This window comes from Dermochelys coriacea, chromosome 3 (genome assembly GCF_009764565.3).
Source record: "Dermochelys coriacea isolate rDerCor1 chromosome 3, rDerCor1.pri.v4, whole genome shotgun sequence".
NCBI lineage: Eukaryota > Metazoa > Chordata > Testudines > Dermochelyidae > Dermochelys > Dermochelys coriacea.
In genome coordinates, this window is record NC_050070.1 from 88743758 (window position 1) to 88763087 (window position 19330).

At 42.1% G+C, this 19330-nt stretch overlaps 1 protein-coding gene across 4 annotated transcripts in view; it reads right to left on the bottom strand.

Moving 5' to 3' along the window:
* Positions 1-236: 236 nt before the first annotated feature.
* Positions 237-19330, bottom strand: part of HS3ST5 (heparan sulfate-glucosamine 3-sulfotransferase 5) — a 285207-nt gene continuing 266113 nt past the window's right edge. For 2 of the 4 annotated variants that reach the window (XM_043510861.1, XM_038397977.1), the window contains exons 3-4: positions 8869-9007; positions 237-2004 (exon numbers count right to left, since the gene is read on the bottom strand). In XM_043510861.1, coding sequence (XP_043366796.1) covers positions 1074-2004; positions 8869-8975 — 1038 coding nt within the window. In that variant the 5' untranslated portion in view covers positions 8976-9007 and the 3' untranslated portion in view covers positions 237-1073. The remainder of the gene's footprint in view (positions 2005-8868; positions 9008-19330) is intronic. The other 2 variants (XM_043510860.1, XM_038397976.2) reach the window with 1 other exon arrangement.

Here is a 19330-nt window from a genome sequence, read left to right on the forward strand (position 1 = left end):
TTTCAAAGCGCTTTAACTGAACAGCAATAATGTTCTTTGAGGTGTGTATTACACCAGCTTTCCAGATGGTTGAGTTTTTTAATAAACTCAACTTTAACTCATATATCAGTTTTCTCAACTGTCCAGAAATCAGGTTTACAAGTGCAAGTCACTCTCTCTCTCACTCTCACTCACACACACACACATTTTTGCCTCTGGGATCACACCAATATACACCAAACAGCAGAAGGTGGAAAATAGTTGCACATATAGTAATTTTAATCCATTCCATTTTTAAATACCACAATAAATTTCATTTTCACAATAAATTAAATAGCCATATTTGGTTTACAAAATAGAATTACTTAGTGTGAAACCAGTATTTACAAACAATATACACTATATACATGATGTTTCTCTTTGTTGACACACAAGCATAGAAGAAAAAATTATTTTTTTTTTGATATATGATTGACATGCTACAAGTGACATTATGGTCCATACAATAAAACAATAGTGCAAACTCACCACAGGAACTTTGAACCAATATTGTTTGTACGAGATAGGATTTTCTTTTCAAATAATAAGAAAATAGCATTTTCCAGTTTCACTGTAACAATTCATCATTGTATTTAAAGTGTCAGAATTCCTTTAGCAAGGTGCATACTTAATATAGCCTGAATGTTATACTTTCCAATATACCCTCACAGCTACACACAATTCCAAGGTGAATTTGCATGTTCTATATAACATTCTGTCTGGGTCTATAAATGTGTCACATAATAAATGTTATTGAGCAAGAGGAACACTGTCCCTTTTGCACAGTATCTGAATTTATTCCCCTAAATACTACCTTGTCCTGTATTTGTATAGCTTAAAATGATGCAACTATGTAGAGAGTAATGTTATGTTAGTTACTACTCTGTAGAAAAATTGATCCCACCTTATATTTGGTCACACACTGCATATGTACAAGTATGCATGAAAAAAAGTTAATTTGATAGTTGTGTCTATGAAAAGTGCATATTTTTACTCTAGAAGAGACATTGCTGCTTGTCTCCAGGTGCAACACATAGTGTTGTATGAAATTTAGTTTAGGGCCAGTTAAATGTCCTCCCAGTGATCTGGTAAAATTTTTGATTAAAAGGGTGAAAGAACTTGCGCAATTTGGTAACGACAGAGGAATCGACCTCTGGATGAATGCGTCCCTTGCTACCCGCCAGGCACTTGTTAAAGACAATGTTAAATCGCAAGCAGTAAAACCCTCTGGTGGCATTGAAGTATAAATTGTACTGACTTATCCTTGGAGGAAGATTTAGGAACTTCTCCACCAGCTGGAGTTCTGGCAGTGGTTCTGTAATGAGCCGATCTCCATCTACAATATGAAACTGCTCGATTGGAAAGTATTTTAACCATCTCTCCAGATGTTTTGTGTAGATGCTGGTTCTCACTGCCTTATACTTAGTGTTCACTTCGCAGGTATTAGAATCAATAGCCAGCTTCTCAAATTTGTAGTAGGTTTTATTCTTTCTTTCCTTCCCCTCCAGCACCTGAGTGTAATCAGAAATAGCTCTTGTTGTGGGTTCCCTGACAATGATCAGTAATTTGATGGATGAGTTCATTTTATAAATCCTTTCAGGTACCTCCTCTGTGATAAAATATGCAGGGCTTTTCTCAATTGTTATTTGATGAGGGTAAGAAAAAGGCATTTTTTTCCTGTACCATTCAATACCCTTGGCATAGTTCTCGTCATTATCAAAGAAGTGAATTTCTTGAGAAGCTTTGACCACTGCAGGATGGAGATTCAGCATCTCAAGCAGTGCACGAGTGCCTCCTTTCCTCACCCCAATTATAATGGCCTTAGGGAGTTGCTGAACCAAATTGTGAAGTCGGATTTGCTCCTTAGTGGCATTGCCCTTACGGAACTCATGTAGCAGCCCACGCTTGAACTGCAGAGCTCGGAGTGGGATCTCGTCTTGGCCATGGGGTCGAAGTCGATCATCAATGGGACAAATGGGCTGCAGCCTGAAATCAACAAAACAGATGCGATTTTGTTCGGTTGTAAACCATAATGAATATACGTTTGCAAATTTTATTTTAATCCATCCTTTATTAAATGGGGCAGACAATCTGTGGCATTTTTAATATTCTTGCAAATTCCTATTCATCAAGCTCTTAATAGATAGCAGCATGTTCACAGCACAAGAAAAACAAGTGGCCTGAGTCAAATTAGCACCTGCTTTTCAACGAGACATTTGACAGATCTGGGCAATGTGCTTTTGGTAGATAATCCTGAAACAAACTAACTGATTCCTGATGTGTAGTGCTATTTTTGGAAATAATATCTTGTCATTTAAGGTATTTATACTTTCAAAATGCTATTAATAACCTAAAATATGAAATAATGAGCCAATTGTCAGGATTCCAAGCGACAAAATCCATCATAATCCCTGGAAACACTAATGCTCAAGTTTGCACATAATATCTCTCTCTATATATCTATATCTATAGATGAGTATTACACACACACCCCTCCCACATATAAAAAAAGCATTATTAAGGTTGCAAGGTCAAGCACTGAAAAGTTAGGAAATGCCAGAATTATGCTGTGTGCATTATGATACAGTCCTTATTTATATGTTTATATAGTATTTTAGGCACAGAATCCCTGCTAATAATGTTGTTTTAACAAAGTTTTGTGTGTAATTTACTAGGTTTTTATTAAAAAGCAAACTGAAAAAACCAGAATTTCCATCATGTGGCATCAAATTGACATCCACACATTTCATCTGCAGAATTGGAACCTTTAGAACCACTGCAGAGACCTCTGTCACTTGAAGTAATAGAGGGTCTAATAGCAATAGTATGTTGTCATCAGCACTTGAGTAAGAAGTAGCATAATTTGCCAGCAGATTTCACAGATATTTGCTGACAACAGAGGAATAGTGAGACTCCGTAATCTTGGGTTCCATTTCAGCCTCCAGCGGGGTGTGTGCTCTTGTGTTTTTGCCCCAAGCTTGACTCCTTCTGTCCTGTTTCCTCCAGCCTGTCCGTGTACCAGTCTTGTCTCTTTCCCACCCTTGGATCCTTACCAATTCGGTCCCAGTCTCTATTCATCTGGGTTCTTGTCCCAGTCCCAGTCCCAGTCCTAGTTTTCCCCTTTGGGCTCTCTGTTCAAGTCCCAATATCTCTCCCAATCTAAGTTTGACCCCTTCCATATGCTCAGTCCCCAGTCTCCTTGCCCAGTCAATTCTCAGTTATGCCTCTCTCTCTCCTTCTCAGTCTCCCCCACATTCCCTCCCCAGATCTTTGTCTCAGTCTTCCTGCTCCCTGGGCCTTGTTCCAGACTCTTTGTCCAGCCAGTCCCAGTTGTTCCCCATACCCAGCTCCTTGTCAGATCTCAGTGTTGCCCCCCAACCACCTGGCTCCGTCTCCTACCATTTCTCTCACTGGCTTCCAGTCCCAGCCTCCCTACCCAACCAGTCCCAGGCTCTCCTCTACTCCCCCCAACTCCCAGTCCCAGCATCCTTGTCCAGTCAGCCCCAGTCCAAGTTTCTCTTCCCACTCCAGTCCCAGCCTCGCTGGACTCCTTCTCCCAAGCTACTCCTTTCCCACACCCAGTCCAGCTTTTGTTACCTCTGCATTTGAATAAGATCATAGAATCATAGAAGATTTAAAGATGAGGGTCGGAAGAGACCTCAGGAGGTCATCTAATCCATCCTCCTCCATGCTGCCTAGATGCCAGTAGGTGGTGGTGGTGTGGGTTGGTCATTGAGTGCATAGGAAGGACAGGCTCCCTGATTTCAGGTCTGATGCCTGGCTCCACCATTGCCTGAAGCACCTGGGAGCAGCCATTACAGGGAAAATCCAGTTCTCCCAGTAGCCTAAGCTGGAGCATGCTCAATTTCTCTGTAGGGATGGTTCAGGCACAATCTGGTCTACACAAGCTTGAGTTTGCTCAATGAGGATGGAATCTTCAGAGCTTTAACTGTTTATGAGCATTGCAAACGGTGACTTTTCCAAGGCTTATAACTTGGACACACTTGGGCAATTTTTCATATGGATGCCAAAAGGCACATCCTTGACACAAAGACCATGCTCCTGCCAAATTTCAAGTCCTTACTCCAAAACAAGGGGTCACTAGAGATCCTCAAAGAACAGGTTGCCAGAATGGTTTAATATGGGCAAAATTAATAGATTCATAGATTCATAGATACTAAGGTCAGAAGGGACCACTCTGATCATCTAGTCCGACCTCCTGCACAGCGCAGGCCACAGAATGTCACCCACCACTCCTATGAAAAACCTCACCCATGTCTGAGCTATTGAAGTCCTCAAATCATGGTTCAAAACTTCAAGGAGCAGAGAAGCCTCCCTCCAGTCAACCATGCCCCATGCTACAGAGGAAGGCAAAAAAACCTCCAGGGCCTCTCCAATCTGCCCTGGAGGAAAACTCCCTCCCGACCCCAAACATGGCAATCAGCCAAACCCTGAGCACATGGGCAAGATTCACCAGCCAGATACCCAGGAAAGAGTTTCCTATAGTAAATCAGATCCCATCCATCTAATATCCCATCTCAGGGGATTTGGCCTATTTACCCTGAATATTTAAAGATCAATTACTTACCAAAATCCCATTATCCCATCATACCATCTCCTCCATAAACTTATCGAGTAGAATCTTAAAACCAGATAGATCTTTGCCCCCACTGCTTCCCTTGGAAGGTTATTCCAAAACTTCACTCCTCTGATGGTTAAAAACCTTCGTCTGATTTCAAGTCTAAACTTCCTGGTGGCCAGTTTATACCCATTTGTTCTTGTGTCCACATTGGTGCTGAGCTTAAATAATTCCTCTCCCTCTCCTATATTTATCCCTCTGATATATTTATAGAGAGCAATCATATCTCCCCTCAACCTTCTTTTAGTTAGGCTAAACAAGCCAAGCTCCTTAAGTCTCCTTTCATAAGACAAGTTTTCCATTCCTCGGATCATCCTAGTAGCCCTTCTCTGTACCTGCTCCAGTTTGAATTCATCCTTTTTAAACATGGGAGACCAGAACTGCACACAGTATTCTAGGTGAGGTCTCACCAGTGCCTTGTATAACGGTACTAAAACCTCCTTATCCCTACTGGAAATGCCTCTCCTGATGCATCCCAAAACCGCATTAGCTTTTTTCACAGCCATATCACATTGGCAGCTCATAGTCATCCTATGATCAACCAATACTCCAAGGTCCTTCTCCTCTTCCGTTACTTCTAATTGATGCGTCCCCAACTTATAACTAAAATTCTTGTTATTAATCCCTAAATGCATAACCTTACACTTCTCACTATTAAATTTCATCCTATTACTATTACTCCAGTTTACAAGGTCATCCAGATCCTCCTGTATAATATCCCGATCCTTCTCCGAATTGGCAATACCTCCCAGCTTTGTATCATCTGCAAACTTTATTAGCACACTCCCACTTTTTGTGCCAAGGTCAGTAACAAAAAGATTAAATAAGATTGGTCCCAAAACCGATCCCTGAGGAACTCCACTGGTAACCTCCCTCCAACCTGACAGTTCGCCTTTCAGTAGGACCCGTTGCAGTCTCCCCTTTAACCAATTCCTTATCCACCTTCTGATGTTCATATTGATCCCCATCTTCTCCAATTTAACTAATAATTCCCCATGTGGCACGGTATCAAATGCCTTACTGAAATCTAGGTAAATTAGATCCACTGCATTTCCTTTATCTAAAAAATCTGTTACTTTTTCAAAAAAGGAGATTAGATTGGTTTGGCACGATCTACCTTTTGTAAAACCATGTTGTATTTTGTCCCATTTACCATTGACTTCAATGTCCTTAACTAATTTCTCCTTCAAAATAATATATTCAGAAATGGCTAAACTGTTTTGACTGAAAGTTTCCAAAAATATTCATAGAGTCATAGATTTTAAGGCCAGAAAAGACCACTAGATCATCTAGTCTGACATCCTGTATATCACAGGCCACCTGCACCACCCAGCACCCACATGGGTGACTAGAATTGTACACACTATTCCAAACAAGGGCCTACCAATGCCTTGGACAATGGTATTATTATTTCTCTATCTCTACTGGAAATGCCTCGCCTAATACATCCTAGGATTGCACTTGCCTTTTTTCACAGTTGCATCACACTGATGGCTCATAGTCATTCCATGATTGACCCATGCAACCAGGTCTCTCTCCTCTGTTGCTTCCAACTGATGAGCCCCCAGCTTATAGCAGAAATTCTTATTATTAGACCAGAAGTACAGGACCTTGCACTTTGTACTATTTAATTTCATCCCATTTCTGTTACTCTGGTCTTCATCGAGATCTCCCTGTACAATATTGGATGCCTCCCAACTTAGTATCATTAGCAAATTTCATTACCACACCTACTTTGTGTGCAAAGGTCATCAATAAAATATTGAATAAGATTGGTCCCAAGACTGATCCTGGAGGAATTCTGCTAGCAAGCTCTCTTCAGTTCGATAATTTACTTTTCAGCACAACCAGTTGCCTTATCTCTGTTAAGCAGTTCCTGAGGCAGACACCTGGAATGGGAAGTTTCAGCTCAGAAGGTTAAAGTTTGGGAAAGTTATAAGTAACTGAAAACAGGGTCTTTTTTCATGGTAAGTCTCAGGCATCCTTTATAATAGATAGTACAACCAGCCCTGCCTATAATATTAAGCACTTAATCCCTGATCCTCAAAGGTATTTAGGTGCCCAATTCCCACTGACTTCAGTGGAAGTTAAGTGACTAAATACCTTTGAGGATCTGGGCGTAACTGACTGAGGCTCCAATCACAAGCCTACTGAAGTCAATGGGAGTCCTTCTACTACTGACTTCAATGGGCTTTAGATTGGGCCCTAACACACCTGCAGAAAGGCTCTTTCAGTTGGTCCATCTATGTCTCTCTGGGCTTATCTTCACTACCGGGGTAAGTCGACCTAAGTTACGCTACTCCAGCTACATGAATAAAGTAGCTGGAGTCTACATAGCATAGGTCAACTTACCCCGGTGTCTTCACTGTGCTGCATCGATGGGAGATGCTTTCTGGTCGACTTACCTTACTCTTCTCAGAGAGGTGGAGTACCGGGGTTGACTGGAGAGCACTCTGGAGAGCAGGTGAAGTGAAGACCTGCTAAATTGACACCTGCTGCATTGATTGCCAGAGCATCGATCTCCCCTGTAGTGAAGACATGCCCTCTCTCTCTCTCTCTCTCTCATGATAAGTACAAATAGTGTTGTTGTAGCTGTGTTGGTCCCAGGATATTAGAGAGACAAGATGGGTGAGGTAATATTTTGCATTGAAATTGGTCCAATAAAAGATATTATCTCGTCCACCTTATCTCTCAAGTACAAACAGAGATGTTTTAATGGCAGTGTGGTATTTTTCCACATTGCTTAATGAAAGATGAAGATAAGTCATACGGTCATTAGCAATATTATATATGGAACTTCTGGAATTCACTGCTGCATGAGGTCAATGAGTTAGATATTGTGGCTGGATAATTTTATGACCATCAATAACATTTGTAGCTGTGCAAGCTTAGATAATGATATAAGGTTAATTACATTTCATGCCTCAGGGCATAAGTTAAACTCCTGAAGGAGTCAAGAAGGAATTTTTGCCCCACCTACAGAATCACATAATTGGCTATCTTTAGTTTTAATGTTCTCTGAAGCATCAAGCATTGGTCACTGGTGGAGGCAAGATACCAGTTTAGGGGTCTGATCCTGTGAGGCACTGAGTCCACCTGATAGCATTGAATGCCTTCCTCAATAGTGAGACTGAAGTGAATGGAAGAGGAAGAGACTAATTACCTTGGAAGGCAACAACACCACATAAGGATGGGGCTCAGGTTGGCCAGTAGTCTCATTTGATATTGCAGTTCCCATGTTGTTCCTATGCAGTTTTACATGCTCTAGATATTTTGAATAGAAGCATGTCACAGTTTTGCACATCAGCCATATTTTCCCAGGGTAAGGGGTGAGCAGGGTCACTGGCACAGATATGCGCACACAGCCCTAATCTGTTCAGACCTAGGCCTCACCCACAGGGAACACCAAACTCTTTTTTCAGTCATGCTTCCAAAGCTGGCACCTATCAAAGCAATCCCAGGTCATTCTAAGGTCTCAAAGACATTATCAGCTGTTAGAGATAGGTCTGTTACATCCCAAATAGTTTCAAAGGGTGTGCCTGATCAAGAGTGCCAAATACTCTATAATTTCCTCTCTGTGGATTTTCCACTGCTCTCAAGGAAATCACTTGCAGACACAACCTCCTTGTCTGGTGCATTCAGCTTCAGAACATCATGGCTAATTAACATTGTTAAAATTCTCAAACCCTGCAGCAATCTTTCAAGCGCAATAGGATTCAAAACTTGATAAGCTACTCTGCAGGCTCATACATAATTTTAACTACCACTGTCGCACATTAATTGCATTTCTGTAAATTTAGAAAAGAAGATACATAAATACATCATAACTGTTTTGCTGAGACTAGAGGTCAACGCACAGACGCACACAGACAAAAATGAGCTACTGTAATGACATTTGTACTGTATGCTGCTTTATTCCTCCTCTGAAAACAAGCATCAATGCACACAGAATACAAATAGACAGATAGAAATACTTTGACTTGGACAAGCAGCACCTCTCTCCCTTCTCCCACTCCCTCCCCAGAAAGAGAAGGAAGAAATAATGAAAATCAATATTAAGGTGGACAGTCTTTCTATACATCAATAGGAAAAAAACCTGGAGATCTATACGTTTTAAGCAAAAAAGGAGAAAAAAACCCAGTTATAATTAATAAATGCAGATCCATTTATAATTAAGACTGTGACTTATGCCTGGGTGTTTAATTACTTACCTATCCAAGCTCCCAACTCTGGCAACTAGATATAGGAGACTTCCAATAGCAAGGCTGCCTAGCACAAAGAGCTTCTGTCTCAGCAACGCCTGCTGTTTGAATAGCATGGCCCTCCATCAATCTTCAGGACTTCTTCAGTCTGCAGGGACCAGAACACATAAACCACTCATCAGCAAGTGGCAATACACTGGCTAATGTTTATTAAGAGGCAGGCAATCAATGCTTACAAGTGATTAAGCCTCACTTGCAAAAATCTTTTAAAGCGGCATTAGTATTAACTAAAACTTGTTTATTTTGCTCTTTTTCTGCCATTCATAATAATGCCAAGCAACATATCTAGGAAGTGGAACTTACTATTTAAGAGCCAGTTTAACTATGTCCACCATTACTAGGAGAAGCAGTGTCCCGTGGCTAGAACCTGGGGATTGGGAGTCAGGAAACCAAGTCACTTCATCTCCCTCTGTATCTTGTTTCCCTTCCCACTCTTCACCTGTCTTGTCTGTTTAGCTGGTAAACCCTTTGGGGGCACAGACTGTCTCTCATTAAGTGTTTGTAAATAGCCTATTACAATGGGCACGTGATTGTGATCGAAGCGTCTACTGGTACATCTGCACAGCTTGTGGCAGCCAGCCTCCCAACCTGGGCTGATAGACTTGGGGCAGCAAGGTTTGCACTACCACTCTTAAAATAGACAGCACTTTGAAGTTTTGGCTCAGGCTGGAGCTCAGGCTCTGAAGGCTAGGGAAGGGGGTGAGCCTCCTGAGCCTCCAGCCCAAGCAGTATGTTCAAGGTGCTGCCTATACACCTCTACTTAGTGTGCTGGAGCAAGACCCACTGCCCTGAGTCTGTCAGCCCAGGCTGGGAGGTTCACTGACATGGGCTGTGTAGACATACCTTAAGGTGCTTCTGTAATGCTAATAAATAATAAATAATAATAATAATAATAATGTCTAGTAAAGATATAGGAACAGATCATAGCTCCAAGCCTTCATTTAGCCTGTAGTACTGAATTCTTTCTTATTTATATGACAGTAGCCCCACAGTAATAGTCCCAAGATCATGGCAGCATAGTGCTGGGCACGGCACAAACACAGAGTAAGAGAGAGTCCCTGCCCTGAAGAGTTTACAGGGGAAGCATTATTGTTCTCTTAGGGAAAAAAGAGATGGGGAACAGTACAGAGAGATTCACTGATTTGCCCAAGGTCACAGAAGAAATCTATAGCACAGCTGGGAATTGAACTGAAGTTTGATTTGCTGCCTAGTGTCGTAACCACAAAATCATCTTTCCTCTTTTTTTTTAATTATATTCTCCCCTAGCCTTAAAAAGTTAAACACAAAAATGCTCCCAAAATAAAGAATTTTAGATTTTAAACAGTGCACACAATCCATAACTGGAGCTTAATATGTGAACAATTTAAAAGTGAGGAAAAATATACAGATATTACATCTCTGTGTAGATACAGTATTACTAATTACTACTTTAATTAAATTCCTTTAATTAAGAAATAGGGAAGGGACAAGAAATGATGATGATAATGAGAGCAAATTTCCATAGGTTTACAGTCTTAAATCCTGCACTGCTGCTTTCTGTAGATAAAAGAAAGGTTTCAGTATTACAGTAATTGGTTCTGAATTTCAGTTCTCAGGAAACATACACAATCCTCTCCATATGAGAATAAAACACAGTCAAATGTCCTCCCTTGTCTAGCTACTTGGATCCCAATGGATTAGTCATGTAAAGTCATATCTGCAGGACTTTCTGTGATTATGGAGAACTGCAGAACATAGTGAAATTAAATTACAGATATCTTGGCTCCTGAACATAGGTTCCATAGGATCTCATTCTTTCAGTAATCATGTTGTCCTTAACATATTTATAGATAGATAGATGGATAGATAGATAGATAGATATAGGCTCACTGGGATTCACAATTCCTTTAAAACATTTGCACCAGTTTTGTGTGTGTGTGCAAGATTGAGAGAGAGAGTTATAGAGCAAACAGTTGCTCCGTTACCAACCAGGCTGAAATACATCGGCAGCTTACATATTTACATTTCACACACACCCCCTATTCCCTATTTCACCACTTATGAATTACTCATAACGTTTGCAAACAAATTCATTTGGGGTGAATTTTCTGTGCTTGGCTTCAGCTCAGAGGTGATTTATTTGTAAAGTTTCATGAAAATTTGTCCAGCCAGTTTTGAGTTTTGTATGTATTAAAACAAAAATCCCATTTTCTCCATGTATTTCTATCAGAAATGTGGTACGTGCCTATCTAAAGAGTAGAAAGAGTTTTGCTCATACTTGGTTTGTTTTTTGCAGATCTCCTTGAGACCAGAGAAACTAGCCAAATTGGAAGGAAGTTTTGAAGTTATAAGAGCTGACCTTTTTTGCACACATGAGTAACAGTTTTGTCTTTTATGTTTCTTTGCTCAATCGGCAGCTTAGAAACTTGCAGGGGGAGGAGGCAATACAAGCATAACAGTCTTTGTTATTAGGTTTTTCTGCTCGGTGCATTGTAGCTTTGAATGTTGGGAGCACTGTGAAGCAATCAGGCATAATATAAATTTTCAAGAATGTTGAAGGCCAAATTCATTCCTGCTGTAACTCCCTTGACATCAGTAGAGTTAGAGTAGAGCAGAGATCATTTGCCCCTTAAAGCCCTAAGACCCCGCTTCTAGCAATGCCTGAAAATGCTAACTCACATGACACCATCAGAACTCCAATTTATTTTTTAAAAAATAATTTCAAAGTTATTACCTTCCTCTGAATGGTGCATTGCTCTCTAATCTTTGTCTGCCTTTTGGCTCTCAAATTCCTTTGAACAGGAAGCATGTGTTTATTTATTAATTTTTTTAATTGTGTGAAGACCATTGTTGGTTATGGAAAAACGAATGAATCATTAATGTGCATCAAAGTGCAAGCTGGTCTCCATATTGGAAGAGAAGATTGAAGGTCTGGAGCAACAGGTAACGACCCTGCGTTGTATACGAGAGACTGAGGATTTTCTGGACCAAACTCAGGATAGCCTTCTAGGGGCACAAAGCTCTAAAGATGTAGAGCAGGTTGCACAGAGGAGCCAAGAGGCCAGTGAAGAAGCTTGGCAACATGTGACCTCCAGAAGAGGTAAGCGGAATGTCCGGGTTCCAGTAACACAGACACAGGTAACTAACCGCTTTCATGTTCTCTCCACAGGTACCAATGCGGAGAGTGGACCAGATGATATGTCTGGGGGGAGAAAGCGGAAGGAGACTCCGCTGGTTGGGAGGCATGAGATGCGATGTCCTGAGGTTGGGGGTTCCACGACCACCACTCCCAAGAGGAGAAGGCGGGTGGTGGTGGTCGGGGACTCTCTCCTCCGGGGGACTGAGTCATCTATCTGCCGCCCTGACCGGGAAAACCGAGAAGTCTGCTGCTTGCCAGGGGCTAAGATTCGTGATGTGACGGAGAGACTGCCGAGACTCATCAAGCCCTCGGATCGCTACCCCTTCCTGCTTCTCCACGTGGGCACCAATGATACTGCCAAGAATGACCTTGAGCGGATCACTGCGGACTACGTGGCTCTGGGAAGAAGGATAAAGGAGTTGGAGGCGCAAGTGGTGTTCTCGTCCATCCTCCCCGTGGAAGGAAAAGGCCTGGGTAGGGACCGTCGAATCGTGGAGGTCAACGAATGGCTACGCAGGTGGTGTCGGAGAGAAGGCTTTGGATTCTTTGACCATGGGATGGTGTTCCATGAAGGAGGAGTGCTGGGCAGAGACGGGCTCCATCTTACGAAGAGAGGGAAGAACATCTTTGCCAGCAGGCTGGCTAACCTAGTGAGGAGGGCTTTAAACTAGGTTCACCGGGGGAAGGAGACCAAAGCCCTGAGGTAAGTGGGAAAGCGGGATACCGGGAGGAAGCACAGGCAGGAAGGTCTGTGAGGGGAGGGCTCCTGCCTCATACTGGGAATGAGGGGCGATCAACAGGTTATCTCAAGTGCTTATATACAAATGCACAAAGCCTTGGAAACAAGCAGGGAGAACTGGAGGTCCTGGTGATGTCAAGGAATTATGACGTGATTGGAATAACAGAGACTTGGTGGGATAACTCACATGACTGGAGTACAGTCATGGATGGTTATAAACTGTTCAGGAAGGACAGGCAGGGCAGAAAAGGTGGGGGAGTAGCACTGTATGTAAGGGAGCAGTATGACTGCTCAGAGCTCCGGTACGAAACTGTGGAAAAACCTGAGTGTCTCTGGATTAAGTTTAGAAGTGTGTGCAACAAGAGTGATGTCATGGTGGGAGTCTGCTATAGACCACCGGACCAGGGGGATGAGGTGGATGAGGCTTTCTTCCGGCAACTCACGGAAGCTACTAGATCGCATGCCCTGATTCTCATGGGTGACTTTAATTTTCCTGATATCTGCTGGGAGAGCAATACAGCGGTGCATAGACAATCCAGGAAGTTTTTGGAAAGCGTAGGGGACAATTTCCTGGTGCAAGTGCTAGGGGAGCCAACTAGGGGGAGCGCTTTTCTTGACCTGCTGCTCACAAACCGGGTAGAATTAGTGGGGGAAGCAAAAGTGGATGGGAATCTGGGAGGCAGTGACCATGAGTTGGTTGAGTTCAGGATCCTGACGCAGGGAAGAAAGGTAAGCAGCAGGATACGGACCCTGGACTTCAGGAAAGCAGACTTTGACTCCCTCAGGGAACAGATGGCCAGGATCCCCTGGGGGACTAACATGAAAGGGAAGGGAGTCCAGGAGAGCTGGCTGTATTTCAAGGAATCCCTGTTGAGGTTACAGGGACCAACCATCCCGATGAGTCGAAAGAATAGTAAATATGGCAGGCGACCAGCTTGGCTTAATGGTGAAATCCTAGCGGATCTTAAACATAAAAAAGAAGCTTACAAGAAGTGGAAGGTTGGACATATGACCAGGGAAGAGTATAAAAATATTGCTCGGGCATGTAGGAAAGATATCAGGAGGGCCAAATCGCACCTGGAGCTGCAGCTAGCAAGAGATGTCAAGAGTAACAAGAAGGGTTTCTTCAGGTATGTTGGCAACAAGAAGAAAGCCAAGGAAAGTGTGGGCCCCTTACTGAATGAGGGAGGCAAGCTAGTGACAGAGGATGTGGAAAAAGCTAATGTACTCAATGCTTTTTTTGCCTCTGTTTTCACTAACAAGGTCAGCTCCCAGACTGCTGTGCTGGGCAACACAAAATGGGGAAGAGATGGCCAGCCCTCTGTAGAGATAGAGGTGGTTAGGGACTATTTAGAAAAGCTGGACGTGCACAAGTCCATGGGGCCGGACGAATTGCATCCGAGAGTGCTGAAGGAATTGGCGGCTGTGATTGCAGAGCCCTTGGCCATTATCTTTGAAAACTCGTGGCGAACGGGGGAAGTCCCGGATGACTGGAAAAAGGCTAATGTAGTGCCCATCTTTAAAAAAGGGAAGAAGGAGGATCCTGGGAACTACAGGCCGGTCAGCCTCACCTCAGTCCCTGGAAAAATCATGGAGCAGGTCCTCAAAGAATCAATCCTGAAGCACTTAGAGGAGAGGAAAGTGATCAGGAACAGTCAGCATGGATTCACCAAGGGAAGGTCATGCCTGACTAATCTAATCGCCTTTTATGATGAGATTACTGGTTCTGTGGATGAAGGGAAAGCAGTGGATGTATTGTTTCTTGACTTTAGCAAAGCTTTTGACACGGTCTCCCACAGCATTCTTGTCAGCAAGTTAAGGAAGTATGGGCTGGATGAATGCACTATAAGGTGGGTAGAAAGCTGGCTAGATTGTCGGGCTCAACGAGTAGTGATCAATGGCTCCATGTCTAGTTGGCAGCCGGTGTCAAGTGGAGTGCCCCAGGGGTCGGTCCTGGGGCCCGTTTTGTTCAATATCTTCATAAATGATCTGGAGGATGGTGTGGATTGCACTCTCAGCAAATTTGCGGATGATACTAAACTGGGAGGAGTGGTAGATACGCTGGAGGGGAGGGATAGGATACAGAAGGACCTAGACAAATTGGAGGATTGGGCCAAAAGAAATCTAATGAGGTTCAATAAGGATAAATGCAGGGTCCTGCACTTAGGATGGAAGAATCCAATGCACCGCTACAGACTAGGGACCGAATGGCTCGGCAGCAGTTCTGCGGAAAAGGACCTAGGGGTGACAGTGGACGAGAAGCTGGATATGAGTCAGCAGTGTGCCCTTGTTGCCAAGAAGGCCAATGGCATTTTGGGTTGTATAAGTAGGGGCATAGCGAGCAGATCGAGGGACGTGATCGTTCCCCTCTATTCGACACTGGTGAGGCCTCATCTGGAGTACTGTGTCCAGTTTTGGGCCCCACACTACAGGAAGGATGTGGATAAATTGGAAAGAGTACAACGAAGGGCAACAAAAATGATTAGGGGTCTAGAGCACATGACTTATGAGGAGAGGCTGAGGGAGCTGGGATTGTTTAGTCTGCAGAAGAGAAGAATGAGGGGGGATTTGATAGCTGCTTTCAACTACCTGAAAGGGGGTTTCAAAGAGGATGGCTCTAGACTGTTCTCAATGGTAGCAGATGACAGAACGAGGAGTAATGGTCTCAAGTTGCAATGGGGGAGGTTTAGATTGGATATTAGGAAAAACTTTTTCACTAAGAGGGTGGTGAAACACTGGAATGCGTTACCTAGGGAGGTGGTAGAATCTCCTTCCTTAGAGGTTTTTAAGGTCAGGCTTGACAAAGCCCTGGCTGGGATGATTTAACTGGGACTTGGTCCTGCTTTGAGCAGGGGGTTGGACTAGATGACCTTCTGGGGTCCCTTCCAACCCTGATATTCTATGATTCTATGATTCTAATGTATAAACCTCATCTTGTAAGTACATCAAGAAGCCCTGACTAGTGGTGGCAATGAAAGCACTTGTAGCCCCTTAAACCTCATGTAACTCAGAAGCATAGACCTAGTAGCCCAGGTAGTGTTGAGTTCTAGTCCCCCTCTGCTGGTGACTAGCTCAGCAGTATGTTAGCACTTTCTGAGCCTGAGTCAAAGCCTACTGAAGCTGATTTGAATGCAGCGAGTTTTCTAAAACCCTCGCCATAAAATTTACAGCTACACCTGAAAAAACTACTGTGAAGTAGTTAAATAAATATCACAGCCATGATTTTTACAATGGAACAAGAGCTAGAGAAGTAATTTCTTGACACCTGAAATGACTGCATCTTGGAATAACTAGTTCTAAAGCACATAAAAATTATTTGTTTGTATTCCTGCAACAGAGGAATGGGTTCAAGAATTAGTTATAGTTAAACCACTAAGTAATACCAACAGAAATACAATTAAGGTAAAAAATCCGTCGGACAGGAATGTTACAAAACCTTAACATAGCAGCACTTAACTTTTGAAAGTGAAGAAATGAAAACCCTTTGATTCCATGGAAGCTGCATAGTCTCTAAAAGTATGCATGCCCTCAACTAAAAGGAAGATAAGAAAGAAGATATGGCAAAGTGAAAAGACACAAGAGGCTATTTGAACCAAACAAGTATTTGTTTCTTTCAGAATTTGTCACTGGAAGCCACAGAAAGAAGCATAAATTGTGACAATTAAAATATAAATTAGCAAGGCTCAGCAGGATCTTGAAGAGTAATCAACCAATGTCATAAAAACAACTAACAATAAGTGGGTTAAATATATCAGAAGCAGAAAACCTGCCAGAAAAGTGGTGGTTCCCCCAGGAACTAAAGGGAACAAATAAGAACTTTGTAGAGATGTTAAATGATTTTTCTACATTAGTTTTTATCACAGAGGATGATGGGGCAATACCTTTATAATCAAAAGCTTCCCTGTCCATGTCCATCTGAAGGAGCACTCTCCCTCTGGGACCCCTCGACAGCTACATTAGACTGAGAGAATGAAACTGTTTACAACTAGGGGAGACACATGAATGTAGAGGACAGAATTGTCCCAGCAACTGGACCATGAGTGTGGAACTTCCTATCACAAGAGAGAACCTCAGCAGTTTCAAAACTAAATGCAAATCCCATTTCTGCAGGTTAGCCTTCCTCAATCATTTTGAGGAAATTAAAATCCATGCAAACTACTCCTACCTACTGAGAATGGAAGAGAGAGATTTTGCATTTTGTATTTAAAATCTTGTGAGGTCTTAGATACTATGTTGATGGCACAGTGTAAGATCTTAGATAAAACTGAGCTCAAGAATTTGTGCCAAAGACAAGTTTCAATACCACAAAATTATACTTACAGACCAAGCCCTTACCCTTCTGTGTGATATTATTACATATATTCATAGAGGCTATCATATATTAGGCATACCCATATATTTAGACAGATATGCAAAGAGATGGATTTAATCACAATGAAATAAGCAAAGGCACTCACTGGATTTTCATGAAACAGTCATGACACACATAAAAAGTGGTATAAAATTTCAAAATATGAAATGAAAAAACATCAACATTGTTCTTTATGAAAGTATGGCTTTCATTATATATAGAATTATTACTATTATTGTTAAAGAGGATTTCTTTGTATCAAATTTATAAACTAGCTGAGACAGATTTTTTGCACACCAGTAGGGGTCATCTGTTGACCAATAAATATCTGCCTACATATATTACAGAGACAAGGTGGGTGAGGTAATATCCTGGGTCCTACATGGCTATAACACTGCACTCATATATTACAGACAGATTTTTGAATCTATTGATAGTTTAAAATCTGGTTAATAAGAAATGGAACAAAGTCCTTAATACGTTTCTCTCTCTCCTTTCACTTTCTGTGTTCTTTTAATTATAAAGACACACAGCTCTACTAGTTGTTCACGGTGAGTAAAATTCATACATCTCAAGTGGGTTGGTTTTGTGGGAGGAGCTACATGGTGGCTGGAAAGGGAAAGAATCTACTCCCCCCACCTGTGCTCATGCTGTGGAACAGTTTTTGATCCCCTTCATGGCCTGGGTTGGAATAGTGGCTGCAACCCCTCCTATATGAGGGTCTGTGGTCCCTGGATGCACATAGTGGCAGACACACTAGCTATGGCCTGCCCCTCCCTTGGCCTACTCTAAACGCCCACTTTGTGCTGAGTGGCTGGTAAGCAGACCTAGCATGAAATCAAGCTGAGCAGCAAGTGTAGCATTCTCCTTGTGCCCATTCCACAGGTGCCCAGTCTGAGCAATTAAACTACAGCAACATTACTGAATCTGGTGAATTGCATTAACAGAGAACTACTACACATACGATGAGTAGTAACAGTATTTTTCATTAAAAGGCAGTTGATAAGAACATCAGAACGGCCATATTGGGTCAGACCAATGGTCCATCTAGCCCCGTATCTTGTCTTCTGACAGTGGCCAGATGCTTCAGAGGGAATGAACAGAATAGGACAATTATTGAGTGATCCATACCCTGTTGTCCACTCCCAGCTTCTGGCAGTCAGAGGTTTAGGGACACCCGGAGCATGGGTTGCATCCCTGACTATCTTGGCTAATAGCCACTGATGGACCTGTCCTCTAGGAACATCATTCATCAATATATTAGCAGGATTGATGTAAGCAAGACAAGAAAAATAATTTTTCCACTCTATTCTGCACTGATAAGGCCTGAGCTGGAGTACAGTGTCCAGCTCTGAGCACCACACTTCAGGAAAGATGTGGACAAACTGGAAAAAGTCCAAAGGAGAACCACAAAATGATTTAAGTCTAGAGAACATGGCCTATGAGTAAAAACTGAAAACATTTGTTTAGTCTGGACAACAGAAGACTGTATGTAAAAAGTTGTTATAAAAAGGAGAGTGTTAAATCTCTTAATTCACTGAGGACAGGACAAGAAGTTATGGTCTTAAATTTCAGAAATGGAGATTTAGGTTAGGCATTAGAAAAAAACTTCCTAATTGTAAGGATAGTTAAGCACTGGTACAAATTACCTACAGAAGTTGTGGAATCTCCATCATTGGAGATTTTTAAGAACAGGTTAGGCAAACACCTGTAAGTGATGGACTAGGAAATACTTAGTCCTCCCTGAGTGCAGGGGATTGGAATAGATAACCTGTCATGGTCCCTTTCAGTCCTACATTTCTATGATTCTGTGTTGATAGTTACTCCATGAATGATCTCAATAGGGACTACTCACTGAATGAGGTACAACTTAGTGTGATTAAAGGTGTCAGAACATAGCACCTCATTAGCAATTTTTGAAATTAAAAATATAGTTTTCTCCCTCTGCTTTGAACAATGTGCATAGATAACTGCTCTAAGATTTTTTTTCTGTCAAAGCTGCCTATCCCTGAATAATATTTTCATATCTGAAATAAGACTTCTCAGCTGAAACTTAGATGCTCTTCTATTAATTAAAACTTTAGAAAATATTTAAACTAACCACCCTCTTAGCTATTATGAAGACGGTGAAGCCCATTTTATCTAAATAAAGAGAGTGAAAGCTTGGCATTCACTGGAATTCAAAATATTAAAAGCAGTTAGA